This window comes from Maylandia zebra, linkage group LG18, assembly GCF_041146795.1.
Source record: "Maylandia zebra isolate NMK-2024a linkage group LG18, Mzebra_GT3a, whole genome shotgun sequence".
NCBI lineage: Eukaryota > Metazoa > Chordata > Actinopteri > Cichliformes > Cichlidae > Maylandia > Maylandia zebra.
In genome coordinates this window covers 7,392,073-7,409,692 of record NC_135184.1, presented here as the reverse complement: position 1 = coordinate 7,409,692, position 17,620 = coordinate 7,392,073, and the positions used below count along the sequence as shown (strand labels likewise).

At 42.2% G+C, this 17,620-nt stretch overlaps 1 protein-coding gene across 1 annotated transcript in view; it reads right to left on the bottom strand.

Annotated features, from left to right (window-relative positions):
• LOC101468533 (uncharacterized) overlaps nt 1-17,620 on the bottom strand; it is a 23,533-nt gene extending 5,913 nt beyond the window's left edge. The window contains exons 1-10 of the mRNA XM_004565553.5: nt 17,403-17,620; nt 15,600-15,658; nt 13,287-13,426; nt 12,049-12,233; nt 6,048-6,272; nt 4,322-4,444; nt 4,022-4,112; nt 1,433-1,497; nt 462-1,287; nt 133-295 (exon numbers count right to left, since the gene is read on the bottom strand). Of these exons, the coding sequence (XP_004565610.3) occupies nt 133-295; nt 462-1,287; nt 1,433-1,497; nt 4,022-4,112; nt 4,322-4,444; nt 6,048-6,272; nt 12,049-12,233; nt 13,287-13,426; nt 15,600-15,658; nt 17,403-17,507 (1,982 nt within the window). The 5' untranslated portion in view covers nt 17,508-17,620. The remainder of the gene's footprint in view (nt 1-132; nt 296-461; nt 1,288-1,432; nt 1,498-4,021; nt 4,113-4,321; nt 4,445-6,047; nt 6,273-12,048; nt 12,234-13,286; nt 13,427-15,599; nt 15,659-17,402) is intronic.

Here is a 17,620-nt window from a genome sequence, read left to right as displayed (position 1 = left end):
CAGCATCAAAATTCTGCAAGGTGACATTGAAACAATGATAGCAGCGCCAAGTTCTACAATCGTTTGGCTTCGCTTTTGTTTCACTTGTAGTTTTATGAAGAAATATGCCAAAGATAAGCAGAAACTACTCACTTCTTCCTTCTCACATGGTTCTGATCTGCAGATAACTTGTTGCTCTTCATCAACCTCATCGCCATCTTCTCCTTCTTATGAAGTTTTAATCTCCTCTTCAGGCTGAGCTTCTTCCTGAGACGCTTTTTCTTTTTGGCCGAGGAGTCCAAAGAAGACTTTCCCTCTGCAGGAGCAGGCCAAAAAGAAAATAAAATGCACAATTAAAGTTATCTAAAAATCACACTAGATTTATCACCACTAATGATTAAGAGTAAAGGCCACATGAAATACAAGTTAATGTCTTATTACAGGGAACTTTCTGGAAAGGCTTTTCCTCTCTCTCTCTCTACCTGTGGCTTCCATTTTCTCCTCTGTGCCATTACTGCCCCCTGCTGGTTGTTCTTCAGATTGCACCGCCTCGTTCTCCTGACCTCCTTCCTTTCTCTTCTTTTTCTTCTTCTTCTTCTTTTTCTCCTCCATTGTCTCTGCCAGACTCACAGGATTCTCAGCCTTCTCCTCTACTGCTCTTCCTGCCTCACGCTCCTCCTCTTCCACATCTTTAGCCTTCTTCTTCTTCTTCTTCTTTTTAATTTTGTTTTCAGTGACAGTGTGAGTTTCCTCTTCCTTCTCTTCTTCTTCGTTTCTTTCCCTTTTCCTCTTCTTAGCCTTCTTTTTCTTGTCTGGTGGAGCTAACTGAGACGCCTCAACCTCATCCTCCTGATCTCCGCCATCCTCTGTCACCTCCTCTTCTTGTCTCTTTTTGTCTCTCTTTTCCTTTTTGGCAGATTTCCTAGGAAGAGGAGTGTCACTGAGTGGATCTGGGGTAGATGCATCAATGCTGCTGGGTGTGTCCGTGATCGATGCGTCTGCTGTTGACGTCTCAAAATCCTGTTTGCTCTTCCTTTTCTTTTTCCTGGGAGTGCTGTGGTCTTTACAGGACTCGGCAGTCTCCTCAGGGGACAGCTGGCTGGTCTCTCGCTCAGCTGCTTCGTCGTCTTTGACTGTGATGTTGATGATGATGGAGGCCTCTGGGTCCGATCGCTCTTCTGAAACCAACGTGACTTTGATACCAGTTGGACTGGCTGAGAGGTCACTCTGGATCCCGGTGTCCACGGGGATTTTCAACATCTCCGTGTCTCCCTCCAGCTCCGAGGAAAGATCTGCGACCTCTGACGTCTGAGTGCAGAGATACATACAGGAATTAAAACATGCTGCATATACACAAAGTCATTACAGATAGTGCAAATGTACTCATTATTATTCCCCATCTGCTTCTGGCAAAGACCTATCTTCACCATAAATAGTTAAGTAGTTGTATCACCTCAGATTTCTTTGTCTCCTCCACGTCATCCTCCTCTTTTGGATTTTTAGATTCACCATCAGGGTCTGAAAAACATTATAAAATGCCTACATTAGATTACATTTGTAGTCTTTTATACCTGATCAGAGCTTTAAGATTTAAGTACATGACGTGAGACTCAATAAAATCATCTTTTTAAAATCAGTCGACAGTCTATTACAGTGGCAACTCTGGGAAAAACAGCAAGAGACATGAGTCATACGGCAGTTTTTTTGTTTGGTCATAAAAGAAAAGAAAAATAAGATAACGAGACATTTTAAATTGCCCTGATGGGATCTCAGGCTGGGTTCTGTCTGATGTATTGAGGATTAAAGTGGAGAGCAGAGCACACACTACGACATGTTTGTGATATATCTAACACTTTTATTTGACGAGCATCTCCAGGTGTATTTTTTTTCTTGATAGCAGCATCAGAACCCTCTCCCCCCACAGGAATCCAACTCTGAAGCCTTTCTGCAGCAGATGTTTGGACTTGTCATAGCAGGAAGTTCAGGTCGATAATATTATTAACAAAAGGCTCCTTTCCAGGAATTTGTGCATTTCAGTTAGTAAAATCCAGAACTGCCTCCGTGTTTGACAGGTCAGAATGCGAAAAACCTTTGTTTCTATTCAAACGTCATCTATCATTTTCAAATTTTTGGGTGAAAGATGCGATTGTTTTCCAGATGATTGCAACTCTCAGAGTAGTCATAACTCCGGCTTACTTAACAAGCTGTAACAAGCTTTACAAACTCCTCTGAGAAGTTACACAAGTGAGTGGCGTCGAAAAACAACTGCTGTTTCTCCGGCTTTGGCAGAAATCTGTCAAACTCTTTTACAAGTTTTGGCACTGAATCCAGCTGCCTCGGGGTAAAAATATTCAAACTTTGTCTAAAACTTCTGTGCTTAAACAGCCGGAGATGACGTGCTGTCAATAAAAGGAAAAATGAAAAGACAGAATGCCTTTTTTCTCCCTTGTAAATAAATGGAAAAAAGTAAATCCAGAGTACAGCGACGAAGCTGTGCTTTGTTGGAAACCGCTCCAACAACAACTCCCTTTTTGGAACTGCTTTTTAATATCAGTGAATAACTTTTAGGTCAGTTCGTCCAAATCAGCAGCCATTAAATGAAAAGAGAGTCGAGCCTCACAGCTGTACGCCTCCACCACAACAAGTCGAGATAAAGCCAACATCCATCTCCCCTTCTGTTCCCGAGGTGTGTCGTCACATCACCACAAGAAACATGTTGAGAGGCGGCTGGATTCTCACTAGATTTGCAAGCTCACAACAACCTTGTGTGCGTCATGCTAGACGAACCACAGTTGATTTAATCAAATGAGTGTCCTGCGAGGAAATGGCGAACACCAAGGTCACAGCTACAGATGGGCTTCAGGTGTGACAATATTTAGTTTTTTCCCAGGTTAATTAAACTTTTGGGGAAAAAAGAAAACTGCTCAGCAAAGCAACAGATTGAAATGTGTCTTTCTTCTTGAAGCTACGAAACATGAGTTTTTAGACCGTTTAGTCTTCTTCAGTTGAGAACAGCTGGTCTTTTCGTTTGCCTTGACTTGAGCTCTTCATGCATCACAGTTTTCAGATCCTTCAGCGGTGTAGCTGAATGAAAAACTGAAGACCTTGTGCCCATATGTTAGGAAGTGCATCCTACTTAACCTCAACTCTTTGTCATTGCGGCACAACAGCTTACGAAACGAGCTCACGCTCCAAGTGAGAAGTAATGTTATACTTTTTTTCTCTATTGTTGACTTATGACGAAAAAGATGTCCAAGTAATCATAAATACATATTCAATTCAACTTTATTTATACAGCACCAAATCACAACAACAGCCGCCTCAAGGCCCTTTATATTGTAAGGTAGACCCTACAATAATACATACAGAGAAAACCCAACAATCATATGACCCCCTATGAGCAAGCACTTTGGCGACAGTGGGAAGGAAAAACTCCCTTTTAACAGGAAGAAACCTCCAGCAGAACCAGGCTCAGGGAGGGGCGGAGCATACAACATTAATATTCACATATAAAGATAAGAAGCTATAAAGATGAACCAATTTTAGAGATTACATGAATGTGTGTAATATTCTTATAATCAATCATTTAATTATGTCGGTCATGAGCACGTGCATCTTCTCTTTGTCTTATGTAATCGTATATACGGAAAGATGAATGTGTGGGTCCTCATAACTACGAATTTAGTGATAAGTTTAAATCAATCAATCAATCAGGAGAGACATTCTGATTACAGATGCAACCCTACGACAAATCTCACTTTCTTTCTTAAATCAACCTTGCAGTGATTTTCATGCCTGAGCAGAAATGTGAAATTTTGAAACTCTTGTAACTGTGGAAACAAACCTGGACGGCAGATGTTATCAGACTGATTTTCATAATACTTAAAAGAAACCTGCTGCAGAGGCAGCCGCACTGAAGCCTCGGTTTCTTAACAACAGCTTGTGACTCTTGTCAGAGCAGTGAGAAAGAGACGGAAAAGATGCCATGCATTTAGGGGGAAAAGAACAAACCGGTAATTAAAAATCTATTGGCTGTTAATACCTGCAGAGGGCGGGGCTTGATCATCTCCGAGCTGGTCACTGGTTTCCAGAGCTGTCAGGTCAGAGGTGGTGGGTTCAACCAGGATGGGCATCTGCAAGAGGTCAACAGAGGTCTTTCACCACCAGACATGACGAGTCAAGTTTTTACTGATTTAGTTCTTAGTTTAACTGAATTATTTAAATACTTTGTAATTGTAGTGGAAATATCAAAATATGCAGGCACTTCAGGGATGCATAATAAAAGCAATCACAGGTTCTGTACTCGTATCAATTAATATATGAATATGAAGCAGTACTGCACCTCTCCTGCTGTGGCTTCTTCACCTTCTGGAGACTCGGCTTCGCTGACTTCCTGAGTGGGAACATCTGTCTGCTGTGACACCGAAGCTTCTTCTATGTCTTCTGAGGTGTTTGTGGTTGCTTCCTGGAGAAAAACAGAGCAGAAAGATCAATTTAATCCTACAAGAAAACAAAGGCGAATTAATACAGCTCATTTTTGTCAATAAAAGCTAAAATTGCACTCGAAGCCACAGTTAAGTCTTGGAAACATGGCTGCATCACTAAAGAGAAGTCAGATGGATAATGGTTTAAACACTTCCAGCCTGGAGGCGCTGGTGCCAGCGCCGGCCAGTATCTGCTTTACAACTCAGCCGGCACCATTTTCTGAAGGTTGCCAAGCATGGCACATTCGCTGAAGAGGACAGCTGGGACTGCTGGGACAAAACTGAATGCAGTTTCTTTTGTGTGTTGCTTTTCTCGTGCACCAAATTAGATACCAGTGCAGGTGATAATCTTTAGTTTTAGGTCTATGTTGATGTGTGCATGCGGGCAATAATAACAACAAGAGGACTGATATTTGTTTCCCAAGTTGCATTTCTGCCGATTTATTGTTTTTCCAGATGCTCTGGATTTTGTGGAAGATGACAATTAAATTTAGATTTTTTTTTTTTAACTAAAAAAAAAGTCTAAGACTTGATATAAACTAAGCATCTATGGATATGAGCATAAGAGGAACAAGCATAATGATCTTTGATGCATAGCACACCAGCATGCTGCACTAGTCTGTAAACAGAGCCAGATGTTTACAACAGTTTGGGCGACAATTAATTAATATTTGGCTGATCAGGGTTTTTGTTTACAGCTTTTTGATTGCTCATGTCCGATTTATTATTACTGGCGCTTCCATCTTTCCACATGTGAGCAATAAATCTTGCAAATACAACGCTATTTAACTGACCAAATAACATGAATTATTCATTGCTGGCACGTGTCAAAACAGTCCTGTTTTGACACTTGGAGAGATGAATGTTGCAGAATTATTATTATTATTATGGTAAAAAGGTGGCACCACAAATTATCATCTTTATGCCAAAAAAAAAAAAAAAAAAAAAAAATCATACATTTAATTTCTGTATGTTTTTTATTTGATCTTTTTCTTGTTGACAACTGGCACCAAATTGCTTGTTTAAACAATGCAAATGCCAATTAAATCTGACGTTTCTGTTTCTGTTGGAGCTTCAGATGATTTAAACATGAATACAGAGTTTTAAAGTGCACCGACTTGTTGCACTAATTAAGAGCAACATCTAATACGGTGACATTTAATCGCAATCTTTTACGTTCCAGTAAAGTCTTAAAAGAAAATTCACAATTCAGCAAAGAAAGGCTGTCTGCAGTGTTGACTACTAGAAGCGTAACAACACAAACAGTCCACTGCAAAATAAGTTTCAGCTGTGCAGAGGTGAGCTGAGGAGAAGGAGGCTCTGCTGAGCCAGGAATCAACAGCTACTCCCATTTTTTTATGAGTGTGGTTTAAGGTGATTAACATTTCTGCTCATTGCAGAGCGATCCAGTGCGCCAGGAGGAAAATTAAACAGCACACTAGGCCTTTAAAGACATCAAGGTAGAACGAGTGATGCATATGTGCTCAAGTGTCAGTCGCATGAAAAAGTTTTGCGAGATATGATGAGATGAAAAGAAAAATAAACATCTGACACAAAAGTTTAAAATGAAATTGATGAGCTAACCTGCTTCAGATCATCACTGCCCTCTTGATGCTCCACTTTAAGGTCACCGCCTGAGACTGAGGCCTCGGCTGGATCGGGGGCCTGCGATTGGTCCTCAGCCTGATCAGGTAACACCAGGTTGTTGTTACCCTGGCTGGGTGCAGTTATTTCCTCAGCGTCTGAAGAGGCAGAGCTCAGGCTTTCTGCCTCATTGGATGCCTCAGCATACACTTTAGTTGGAGCTGACTGGAAAATATGTACAGGCAGTTAGAAGAACTTGCATCCTGCTGTTTACTCAGAATATCTGCTAGTTTCAGGAAGACAAATCCAAGACACTCGAGGATCTTTTTACTGCTCTGTATACCCCATTTATTGGAGACTATATTTCACTGCAAATGAGGTGCTATACTGAGAACAGTGTACAGGCTTTTTACGTTTGGGGGAAACAATGCAACAGAGCAATTTCAAATACTCGCACACAGACTAAACTTGTTGTGTCAAATATATTTGGACTATATAGATAGAGACACCCTGTGTTTACGTCCCCTAGCATGCACAACAACAAACCCAGACATGCCTGAGAGCGATAGCTGCATGTGCCAGCCTCCAATGATATTTAGTACATAAAAAGGGAGCTACTTCAACAACCCCCAACAAACCACACTCCTCTGCAAAAAACACCATCAAGTCCAAGCAGGCCAAGAAGGCACGTGAGGAGGAGATGCTAGCATCTCTTTATATGCAATCCAAAAGTAAAAATATGACTCCACTGAGTGTCGCTGGAGCACTTGCTAGCTCCGCTCCACATCACAGGAAGTCCATTTTAATCCACAGAGAGCAGATTTAATTCAACCAGCTGGCGAAAACTACAACTAAAAGAAACTAGAAATTCTGCTGAGTAGAAACATCTTTGCCGTTAAGAATGTGATGTTGTTGTTGTTGTACAGCAAAAAGAAAGCCGCAGTGCTTTTACCATTAGACACAAAGCAATCAGGGTTTCCAGCAGCTGTCGACAGAAACCACAACGAATAGTTCGCACAGAAACGAGCACGCACACAATTTGTCTCTGAAGATTACCGTTGTCACACGCACACAATTCTGTGTCCACACGGCATTATCTGCTGCATCACTGGGCCAACACAAAAGAACAGACAAGACACACACACACACACACACACACACACACACAGCAGTAATAACAACAGAGGAAACTAATACAGGACAGATGAGACGAGTGGAAATGTGTCCGTGTGTTTCACAAGCGTATAACAACACTGCAGCTACTGTCCATCTATCAGCACATTATTACAGTGGCTGGACAACAGCTATGTGTGTTCATGATGGCACTGCTTTCCTCCTCCTGTAACAACGCTCAGCACTCAATACTTACTCGAACGCTTTTTACTTTTTGCTTTTAACTTTAATGAAAACCTTTAAAACATAAACCCCAAGTAAAAATATTCCTACATTAACCCTTTAAGACCTACCATAGAACCAAGTGCGCCAGAGCTTATATTATATTTTTACATGCTGTGGAGCCATTTTTGGGAGCATTTCAAGTTGCTATACATCAATACAACCATTATAGCCCAAATTTTAATAATATGTATGCATTAAGTGCATAGTAATTACATAAATTGCAAAAAAGTGCAATAAACTACAAAAAAATTGAAAATCGTTTTTGTTTTTTTAACATATATTTCTAGTTAGAGAAATTTAAGAGGCTTATCCCTCAGAACTGTAAATACAAAAAAGTTGCACAAAATAGTTTCCCACCACAGGAAATTTATTTTGAGTGTCTTCATAGTTTTATGTTTGAAATACACCAATTTTTATATACTGCAATAAAAACGAAAATAAATCTTATAATGCAAATTTGCAAAAAAAACTGCATATGCATCAAAATAAACTATTTCCAGCAGTGCAATATGAGTCCTAAGCATCCCAGAAACGACACAGAAAGTCATAAAGTCAAAGATAACTTTTAAAAACACCAGTATAGGCTCATAAGGCCCTGATGGTAAAAAACTACATTTTCGCAAATGACGTCACTTCCGGTTTCGGGCAGGTCATGGCGGACATGCGATAGTTCGTGCTGATGGACGAAGGAAGCGTTACAAACAGCTGATCGGATCGGCAAAGCGTGTTTCTGGAATATTATGTTTTTGTTACTGCAAGCGCTTTTTATGCAATTTTTGCAAAGCTATATGTGGAAGGAAACTGTGACCGAGGACAAGCTGATGGCATAAGATGTAAGTACAACTCCTCCGGTTTCATATGCAAAAAAAATTATTGCGCTAGTTTACGTGGTTGCAGAGCTACCGGGATTTAAAAATAGTTATGCAAAATGGAGCGTGCCGGCTAAGACCGGCTTTAAAGGGTTAATGATCATTAACACGTCGCACCTTTATCTTTCCCTGCTCGTAGTTATTTCAAGAGTTGCTTTATGAGATAAGACTTAAATAACTCGTGTTCACTTCATGCTTAATCGTACAAATTTAGAGATTCATCTTTAATTAGATAAGGTCTGCTGGAGATTCCTCGCCTACTTTAGTTTTAAGATGCTAATATTTGAAAATATGATTGTTATCTTCAGGGCATAGCTTATTTCAGATTATAAATGTACTGTTTACCCTCCGTAGAGCAGAATGGCACAGGAGGCGAGGAAGAGAGAGAGCCAGGAAACGTGCAGCTTTTATTGCTGATCCCTTTCGCTTTTCCAAACAATTGCTGGGGGTTAAGCGAAGCGGGCAGTTGGAGTGCTCAGCAGAGGAGGTGAATAACTTCCTTCATGAGACCATGAGTGACCCTTTGAGGGAACAAGACTTGGGACCAAACAAAGCTCTCATCAACCCTGCCCCACCATCAGTAGAGTTCAAGTTGACGGAGCCAAGTTTGAAGGAGGTGTGTGAGGTCATCAAAGCAGCCCGCTCAGCATCCTCCCCAGGTCCCAGTGGCGTACCCTACCTTGTCTATAAGCGCTGCCCAGAGCTGCTCCGCCACCTGTGGAAGATCTTAAAGGTGATATGGCGGAGAGGGAGAGTTGCTGATCAGTGGAGGTGCGCAGAGGGAGTCTGGATTCCCAAAGAGGAGGATTCGAAAAACATAAACCAGTTTCGGAGCATCTCGCTATTCAGCGTGGAGGGGAAGGTGTTTTTTAGCGTTGTCTCCCGGAGATTGACCGAGTTTCTCCTTAGAAACAATTACATTGATCCATCAGTTCAGAAGGGGGGGATCCCAGGAGTTCCTGGTTGCCTAGAGCACACTGGTGTAGTTACACACCTTATAAGAGAAGCCCATGAGAACAGAGGCGACCTAGCTGTATTGTGGCTGGACCTGACTAATGCGTATGGGTCGATCCCACACAAACTGGTTGAGCATGCTTTACACCTCCACCATGTTCCCAGTAAGATCAAGGACCTAATCCTGGACTATTATGCCAATTTCAGGCTTAGGGTCACTGCTAGGGCAGTTACTTCAGACTGGCACCGACTCCGGAAAGGTATAATAACAGGCTGTACCATCTCAGTTACGCTCTTTGCCCTGGCAATGAACATGGTGGTAAAGGCTGCGGAGGTGGAGTGCAGAGGGCCGTTAACAAGGTCAGGTGTTCGTCAGCCCCCTATCAGAGCCTATATGGATGACCTCACCATTACAACATCATCAGTTCACGGGTGTAGGTGGATCTTGCAAGGTCTTGAGAGACTCATCTCATGGGCAAGGATGAGTTTTAAACCTTCCAAGTCAAGATCGATGGTACTGAAGAAGGGCAAGGTGACGGACAAGTTCCGGTTCTCAATTTCAGGAACCATTATTCCATCCATAACGGAACAACCAGTTAAGAGCTTGGGGAAACTCTTTGACTCCAGCCTGAAAGACTCTACTGCTATTCAGAAGGCAAATGAGGAGCTGGGAGCGTGGCTTATTAAGGTGGATAAGTCCGGCTTGCCTGGAAGATTTAAAGCCTGGATCTACCAGCATTCCATCCTGCCCCGAATCCTGTGGCCCTTGCTTGTCTATACAGTTCCGATAACTACTGTGGAATCCCTTGAAAGAAAGATCAGTGGCTTTCTTCGTAAGTGGCTGGGACTTCCCCGCAGTCTCACCAGCGCTGCCTTGTATGGGACAAGCAACAGCGTGCAGTTACCCTTCAGTGGTCTCACAGAAGAGTTCAAGGTGGCTCGCACACGAGAAGCCTTACAGTACAGAGATTCTAAAGACTGCAAGGTGGCATCAGCAGGCATTGAGGTAAGGACAGGAAGAAAGTGGAAGGCTGAGAAGGCAGTTGAGGTGGCGGAGTCACGCCTAAGGCAGAAAACACTGATGGGGGTCTTAGCAACAGGGGGAGCAGGCTTGGGGTACGTCCCAAAGGCCCAGGTCAGCAGGGCACAGGGAAAGGAGAGACACCAGCTACTCCAGGAAGAGGTCCGAGCAGGTGTGGAGGAGGAGCGAGTAAGTAGAGCTGTAGGCCTTAAGCGGCAGGGAGCATGGACAAGGTGGGAGAGCACCTTGCAGCGCAAGGTCACCTGGGCAAACATCATGCAGGCAGACTTCCACCGGATCCGATTCCTAGTGCAGGCAGTATACGACACTCTGCCAAGCCCAGCAAACCTCCATCTGTGGGGAAAGAGCGAGACACCTGCCTGTCCCCTGTGCTCTGGAAGAGGGACCCTAGAACACCTCCTTAGCAGCTGCCCAAGGGCCCTGGCCGATGGTCGGTATCGTTGGCGGCACGACCAGGTGCTCAGAGTAGTTGCTGAAAGGATTGCCTTAGCAATCAGCACCAGCAAGCACCATCATGCTCCGAGGAAGGCAATCTCTTTTATTAAGGCTGGAGAGAAACCCCAGGTGCGCCCACATTTGACAACTGGCCTTCTCAACACAGCCTCTGATTGGCAGCTACAGGCTGACCTGGGTAAACAACTAAAGTTCCCTCAGAACATTGTAAAAACATCACTCCGGCCAGACTTGATAATTATTTCTGAGGCCTCAAAACAGCTGATCATGCTGGAACTCACAGTGCCCTGGGAAGAGCGGATCGAGGAGGCCAATGAAAGGAAACGAGGAAAGTACCAGGAACTAGTGCAAGAGTGCAGGGGAAGGGGCTGGAAGACTTTCTATGAGCCCATAGAAGTGGGTTGTAGGGGCTTTGCAGGACGATCACTCTGCAAAGTCCTAGGCCGGCTGGGCGTGGCTGGGGCAACCAAGAAGAGGGCCATCCAGGCTGTGAGTGAAGCGGCAGAGAAAGCCACAAGGTGGCTGTGGATTAAGAGGGCTGATCCGTGGGTAGCTACTGGTACGCAAGTCGGGGCCTGATCACCCCCGGCTGGGTCGCCTGGGCGAGGGTGTATGATGTTGTGAGACCCGAAACACCTGATGACCCTAGGATACGTCACTGAAGATGCGTACCAGTGCATCCAGGAGATGTGTCTTTATAGATAATAGTGTACTGTTTGGGTGTCAGAATGTCAATATTATTACCTGTAAAAGCTAATCTGCAGAAGCAGAACACATGGCGCCGCCTTTGTGTCTGTTTACGCAACTCTTTGGTGACAGAGAGAAGGATTATTAGCATGCAGACGTGCTGCAAAACTTTGCATAGGACCAACCACAACCACGCCTTCCTGCAGCTGCTGTTGTTGAGAAACCTCTTTTGAATTTAAGAAAACACATTTTTAAAGCTTAAGTCATGCCAGGAAATAAACTGTTAGCATCTTAGCTGGGAAAAATGATTCTCCTTCTTATCTTGTTATTTCTCCTGTGATTTTAATACCATTTGAAGGCTACAGGATATTTTCTGGTTTTCTCGGCGCACGTGTTCATCAACACATCCTAAATACCAAACATTTACGCTCAACATTCAGTTTGTCCTTATTGACTCTCCCATATGAAGCACACATTAGCACTGACACAACAGGGCTACGCTAACTGAAAGTATTCTGTCTCCTCACTTTGAGAAAAAGGGGGCAAAGCTAGCACAGAAAAACTCAAACCCATTTTTCATGATATGTGAGATGTTCACCTCTTGCTCTGTTTTTGTTTCTTCCTCCTTTATCTTTTCTTCTTCCACTTCACTGTCAGAGGAGCCGGTGCTCTCGCTGTCAGAGTTTGTTGCTTGGGATTTATTATCAGCAGCCAGCAGCTGCTCACAGACACTCTCAGAGATGCTCTCTGCCTTCAGTGGCTCAACAACATCAGGCCCAGGCTCTGAAAGAGAAAATCAAATATATTTTAGACTGGCTTCATAGTCACCGGTGCCAAGATTTGTAAAAGAAATAAACACAGAGTGAAAAAAAAGGATAACTTATAAAATGCAAAGTTCAACTCAGTTTTCTTTATGTAGCGCCAATTTCACAACAACAGTTGCCCCAAAGAGCTTTACATTGTAAGGTAAGGACCCTACAATATTAGAGATAACAGCCCAACAATCAGATGATCCTGTATGAACAAGTTACGAGACGTAACCCAGCAGCATTACTGAGGCACGTGTCAGAGTCAACCGATCTAGTAGTTACATTCCCTAAAAAGTCCAGGTGATGTGGAGAAGTAACAAAAAGTGTCCAGTTTGAACAAAGAAGGCAAGAATCTAACAATAAACTTTATCAAAAAGGGAAGTTTGAAGACTGATCTTAAAAGTAGAGAAACGTCTCCTACACTGTGAGCTAGCTGCGCAGGAGAGGAGCTTCTGACCATTTACAGCAGTGAGGTTAGTCACAAACACTCGACACACATTACTCCAGTCCTGGCAGAATTACACTGGCTTCCCATTTGCTACAGAACCCAATTAAAATTTTCACTGATTACTTTTAAATCACAGACAATCAATTACTGTTACAACTTCTGCAGTGTGGGCTCAAAGCACAGGAGCCCATTGTGGAACAAACTTCAGCTTACTGCTAAATTAGCTTTAAATTAGCATTAGATAAATAAACAAAAACATATTTTTACAGAGAGGCTTTTGTTTGTTTTACGTTTTCCTCATTTCTTGCATCTTCCAAAGATAAACTAATGAATCAGCTGTATGACTGACAGGTTGCTAAAATAATTAATTGCCAAGTTGTTGCTCTATGTATCTATAAAACATCAGAAAAAATAAAAATGGAAATCATCATTCTCCAGAAATCGAGATCCACAAGATTTAAACAAGCATTAATTAGAAAATGTTTGACATTTAATTAATTAAATTCATTTCAGCTACAGATGTGCACATATTAGTGGCTTTATTTTGTCCTAACTACTGCAATCAAAGATAAAATTTACCGAGTGGAGGGTTGGAATCCACATCATCTCCTCCTGTGACACTGGAGAGCCTGGTGTCTGCAGCCTCTGCTTTGATGCTTTTCTTTGAGTAACTGGACTCTTGTGTCTCCTGTTTGGCATGCTGGGCTAGGGAGTACAGTCTGTAACACACACACACACACACACACACACACACAAATGAATTACATTTCTTTTACTGGCTATGCTTATACATTAGGTAAAGCACCAACTGATGAGCTGAAAAACGCAGTCAATGCAAATCTCAATTCCTCCAGCGACCACTTGAGGCTGACTCTAAAAGTGAGTCTCAGACTCACAGATTCCCGAGTTAAATTGTCCAACTTCAGGCATGAATTTAACACGTTTACATGCTAGTATGAGAAGTATTTTTGGCCTCATGTATGTTTTCTCCCTTCATCACAATTGTACACAGGGCTAATCTTTATTATAAATCATTTAAATGGAATTTGCTGATGCTTAAAGTTATGACTGTGGCCTCTTTAATTAGCAGATTTACAAACACAGATTGCTTAAGTTGATAGCAGCGTGCCAAGTTTCAGCCCAGAAAGTCTGAAATGAACTCTGGACCATTTTAGTGTTTAGAGCATTTTGGAACAGTTACATGGCTAATAATTTAACTTTTTTCTCCAGTTTCCAAACTGTTATAACATAACATACATCTGTATATCTCTAGTAAAGTAGTAAAACTAGTAAAGCGCTATACAAATACAGGCCATTTACATCCGGTTTCACCAACACCAAAATGGCGAGCCTTAGTGTTCCAACACGCACTAATACGTGATGCTGCAGTGGCAACATCCATCTTTTTATAAGCAATCGGGCTCAAAACATCTCAAACTGGTTTCTTGAACACGAGTTCAGTGTACTCAGATGGCCTCCACAGGCACCAGATCTGAATCTAAGAGAGCGCCTTTGGGATGCGGCGGGAGACTCAAGCCACGGATAAATCTGCAGGAACTGTGTGATGCTATCCTATCAACATGGAAAATCTCCAAGGAATGTTTCCAGCACATTTTTCAATCTATGTCACAAAGAATTAAGGCAGCTCTCAAAGCAGAAAAGGAGTCTAACCCAGTACTGGGAAGGTGTGCCTAAATGGTCGTGAACGTAAACAAGCATTCGACTTGATTTAGCTATGCTTGGAAGCAAATAGCTAGCACAGCTATAGACTACACTGTTCTGTTTACATGTCTTTACTCTTTATCAGTGCAGTGAAGTAATTCAATTCTGTGTTTTTCTCCCACCTTAACCCCCAACTAGCTGCCCGTCCCTGAGCCTGGTTCTGCCGGAGCTTTCTTCCTGTTCAAAGGGAGTTTTTCCTTCCCACGGTTGCCAAGTGCTCGCTTACAAAGTGTCAGCTAACTTTGGAGAGGTTAAGTGTATTCTTACCTACATTATAAAGCACATTGAAGCAACAGGTGTTGTAAATTGACGCTATATAAATAATATTTAATTGAATTCACCAGCTTTTAAAAAGAAAAACATTTCTGTGAATCTCAGAAGCCTAAGAACTACAGGTTTTTGATCATTTGCATTGTGGCATTAATTAGAATAGGGCTAAGTACCATTATGAGTACTTATCCCTAATGAGCAGCTGTTTGAAAACAGTGTTTTTCTGATAATCAGAGGTGCCTTATATTCGGCACATAATTATGTATTTTCATTGACTTCTGCAGATTTCTGTTATTTTAGTGTTAGATTCACTTCGGCAAATGAGCTGATGTCATTGATTTAGCCATTTATCTGATGCCCATTTAATCCTCATTAGGGAGGCAGGGATTTGAAGGTGATCCCAGAATGCACTGGGCACAAGGCCAGGAAATCACTCACACAAACCGTACCAGTCGCATCCTGCTCACACAGACAGCGTGGAGTCTACAAATCACCTAAGCTGAGTGTGTCTCTGAATCGCATTACCTGCTGAGCTGTGACTCCAAAAAAGCAGGAAGTCATAAAATGTGGAGATAAAGAAAAACAGAGGATGATGAGAAAAAGCCACTATTTATGCACTTCATTGGGCTTAATCTCATTTTAGACCATTAAATGATTGTTTTAAGGTTCTTTGGGAGCCAGAGAGCCCCATCCTGTTTTCAGCTGCTGACATTTTTAATCTACACATGCTCACCTGTACAGTTTGCTGTACACAGTCAGTTTTCACAAAATTTGCAGCACATATAACAATTACAGCACAAAGAATGTTAAATTTTACAATTTTCTTATAATTACTTTCTTTTTGGTAACTTGTGGCATTATATATTTATGTATACAAGTGTGTAACTGGGTGTGACTTACTTCATCCAGCCTGTGTAGATGTCATGTAGGGTGGAGGAGCTCTCCACTGGTGTCTCCACCTACAACACAACACACAACAGCCTGAGAAATACTGTGCATCTAAAACTTGCTCAGTACTGACTCTTCAAGAGTGTTTTCAAAATACAATTTCTCCTTTTCACTGATTCCCTGAATGTTCTGTCTCTGCTTCAGCTAAACTTCCTGTGCGTCCCATAACTACATAGACAAAAGAAGAAAGGAAAAAAACACAGATAGCAAAGGGAAATAACAAATTTCCTGTGCTGCAGGAATGCTGCCACAAGCTTCCAGATGTGAATTCATGTAAAATATGCCAAAGAAGAGAGTATGATGAATACACAATGTTCACATAGAGGAGTGAAGGACACTCGTAAGTAAATTCTAATAAGACTGCTGCTGTAACTTCATTCAGACTTTAAGGTGTTGTTTTATGTCCTTTCCAGCTCTCGTTTTATGTTTGAACTCTACGACAGTATAATATTCCTTATTTTTATGTTTTGATGGAGCCCACAGCTCATCCCGTGTCTGAAAAACCCTTCCCCCCTCTTTTTAATGGTTAGGAACCAGCCTATCCAGGGTTTACCCTGCCTCTGGCATTGTAACAGCTGGGACAGGCTCCAGCTACCGCGACACAATGCTGGATAAGTGGTTAGTAAAATGAAAGAAAAGATAAATGATATCTTATAATGAACTTCAGCAGACCGCTCAGTTAATTCACTCTCCCTTTAAGCCAACTTTCTTCAGATTGGCCGTCCCTGTAAACAGAAGGTCTGAGCTGCGGGTGGGCGGGGTTTATGTACTTGCATTCAGACCTGTGAAGCCAAAATAGAAAAGAACTGTTGCAAACAGAGAACCCTTGTGATTCTCTGTACCTGTACCGACTCTGATCTCACTTTTTACATTTTCTTTTATCATGTTAAATATGAGCACCCGCCACTGTAAGTATGAGCAACTTTTGACAATGACATTTTTATCTCATAAGCTCTGCAGGAAAAGCTTACATCACACCTAAGCGCATGTTTCCTAACAGACAGACTTAGGAAGAATAAGACAATATTATTTTTTAGATTTCCCCTGTTAAAAAAGAAAATACCAGAAAGGCTTATTTTACAGTGTTTGGTTGCATCATAAGATGTCATCGGCACAGCTACTGGATAATCAAGAGCTGCAGTGATTATGTGCAACAGTCCAAATACCCCAAATTCTAAAAACGAGTGAATTACAGCGAAATATAGAGAAAAGCATCCAGGTCTCGTATTTGAAAAATATGTAAGTAGAAGTTCATCTCAGCTGGCTATTTAATTTTTAAAAAAAGCTGCCGATTATTTTTAAATTGATGAAATAATCAATTAATCAACTTATCACAGCAGCTCCAGGAGCTTTAGATAAAAAAGGTCAACTGTTATCACTAAACACTATGAAAAGGTGATGAGGTTTTGAATGGGGTGACAGCGTGCAGCAATAGGCCGCAGGAGCAGAGCTGCTTTGTGCAGCTCCTGTAACATAATGTTCTTTTCCTCCAGAAGGCCTGAACAAGGAGCCACACGCTTTGTCGCGCACACACACAGACTGAAGTGCATCTTACCGACAGCCACACTGAAGCAAACACACATCACATTTATATTTAAGTTGTTATATAACAAGCAAGATGCGCATGTCAGCTGATGAAATCACATAAAAAAAAATAGTCTTTTTACTCACATTTAACTAACGTGTGCGAGCTAGAACCCAGTCTACCGACTGCACGCTAAATATTAGACTGTAAATTTAAGCCAAACTTCTTACCTGGGTAACGTGCTTCTCCAGCACCTGGGCAGCTTTCTGGTAGCCGTTCACCTTCAGGTGCTGGTAGATTAGAAACAGCAGCACGTCGTCCTCCTCTGAGGCCATGCTGTCCGACGGGACCGACTGGCAAACCGGGAAAAAGTGCAAATAATATTGACGGGTTATTTACACTTCAGTACATGCTCGCTATTCGGCGTGCGCACATGTGCGCTGACGAC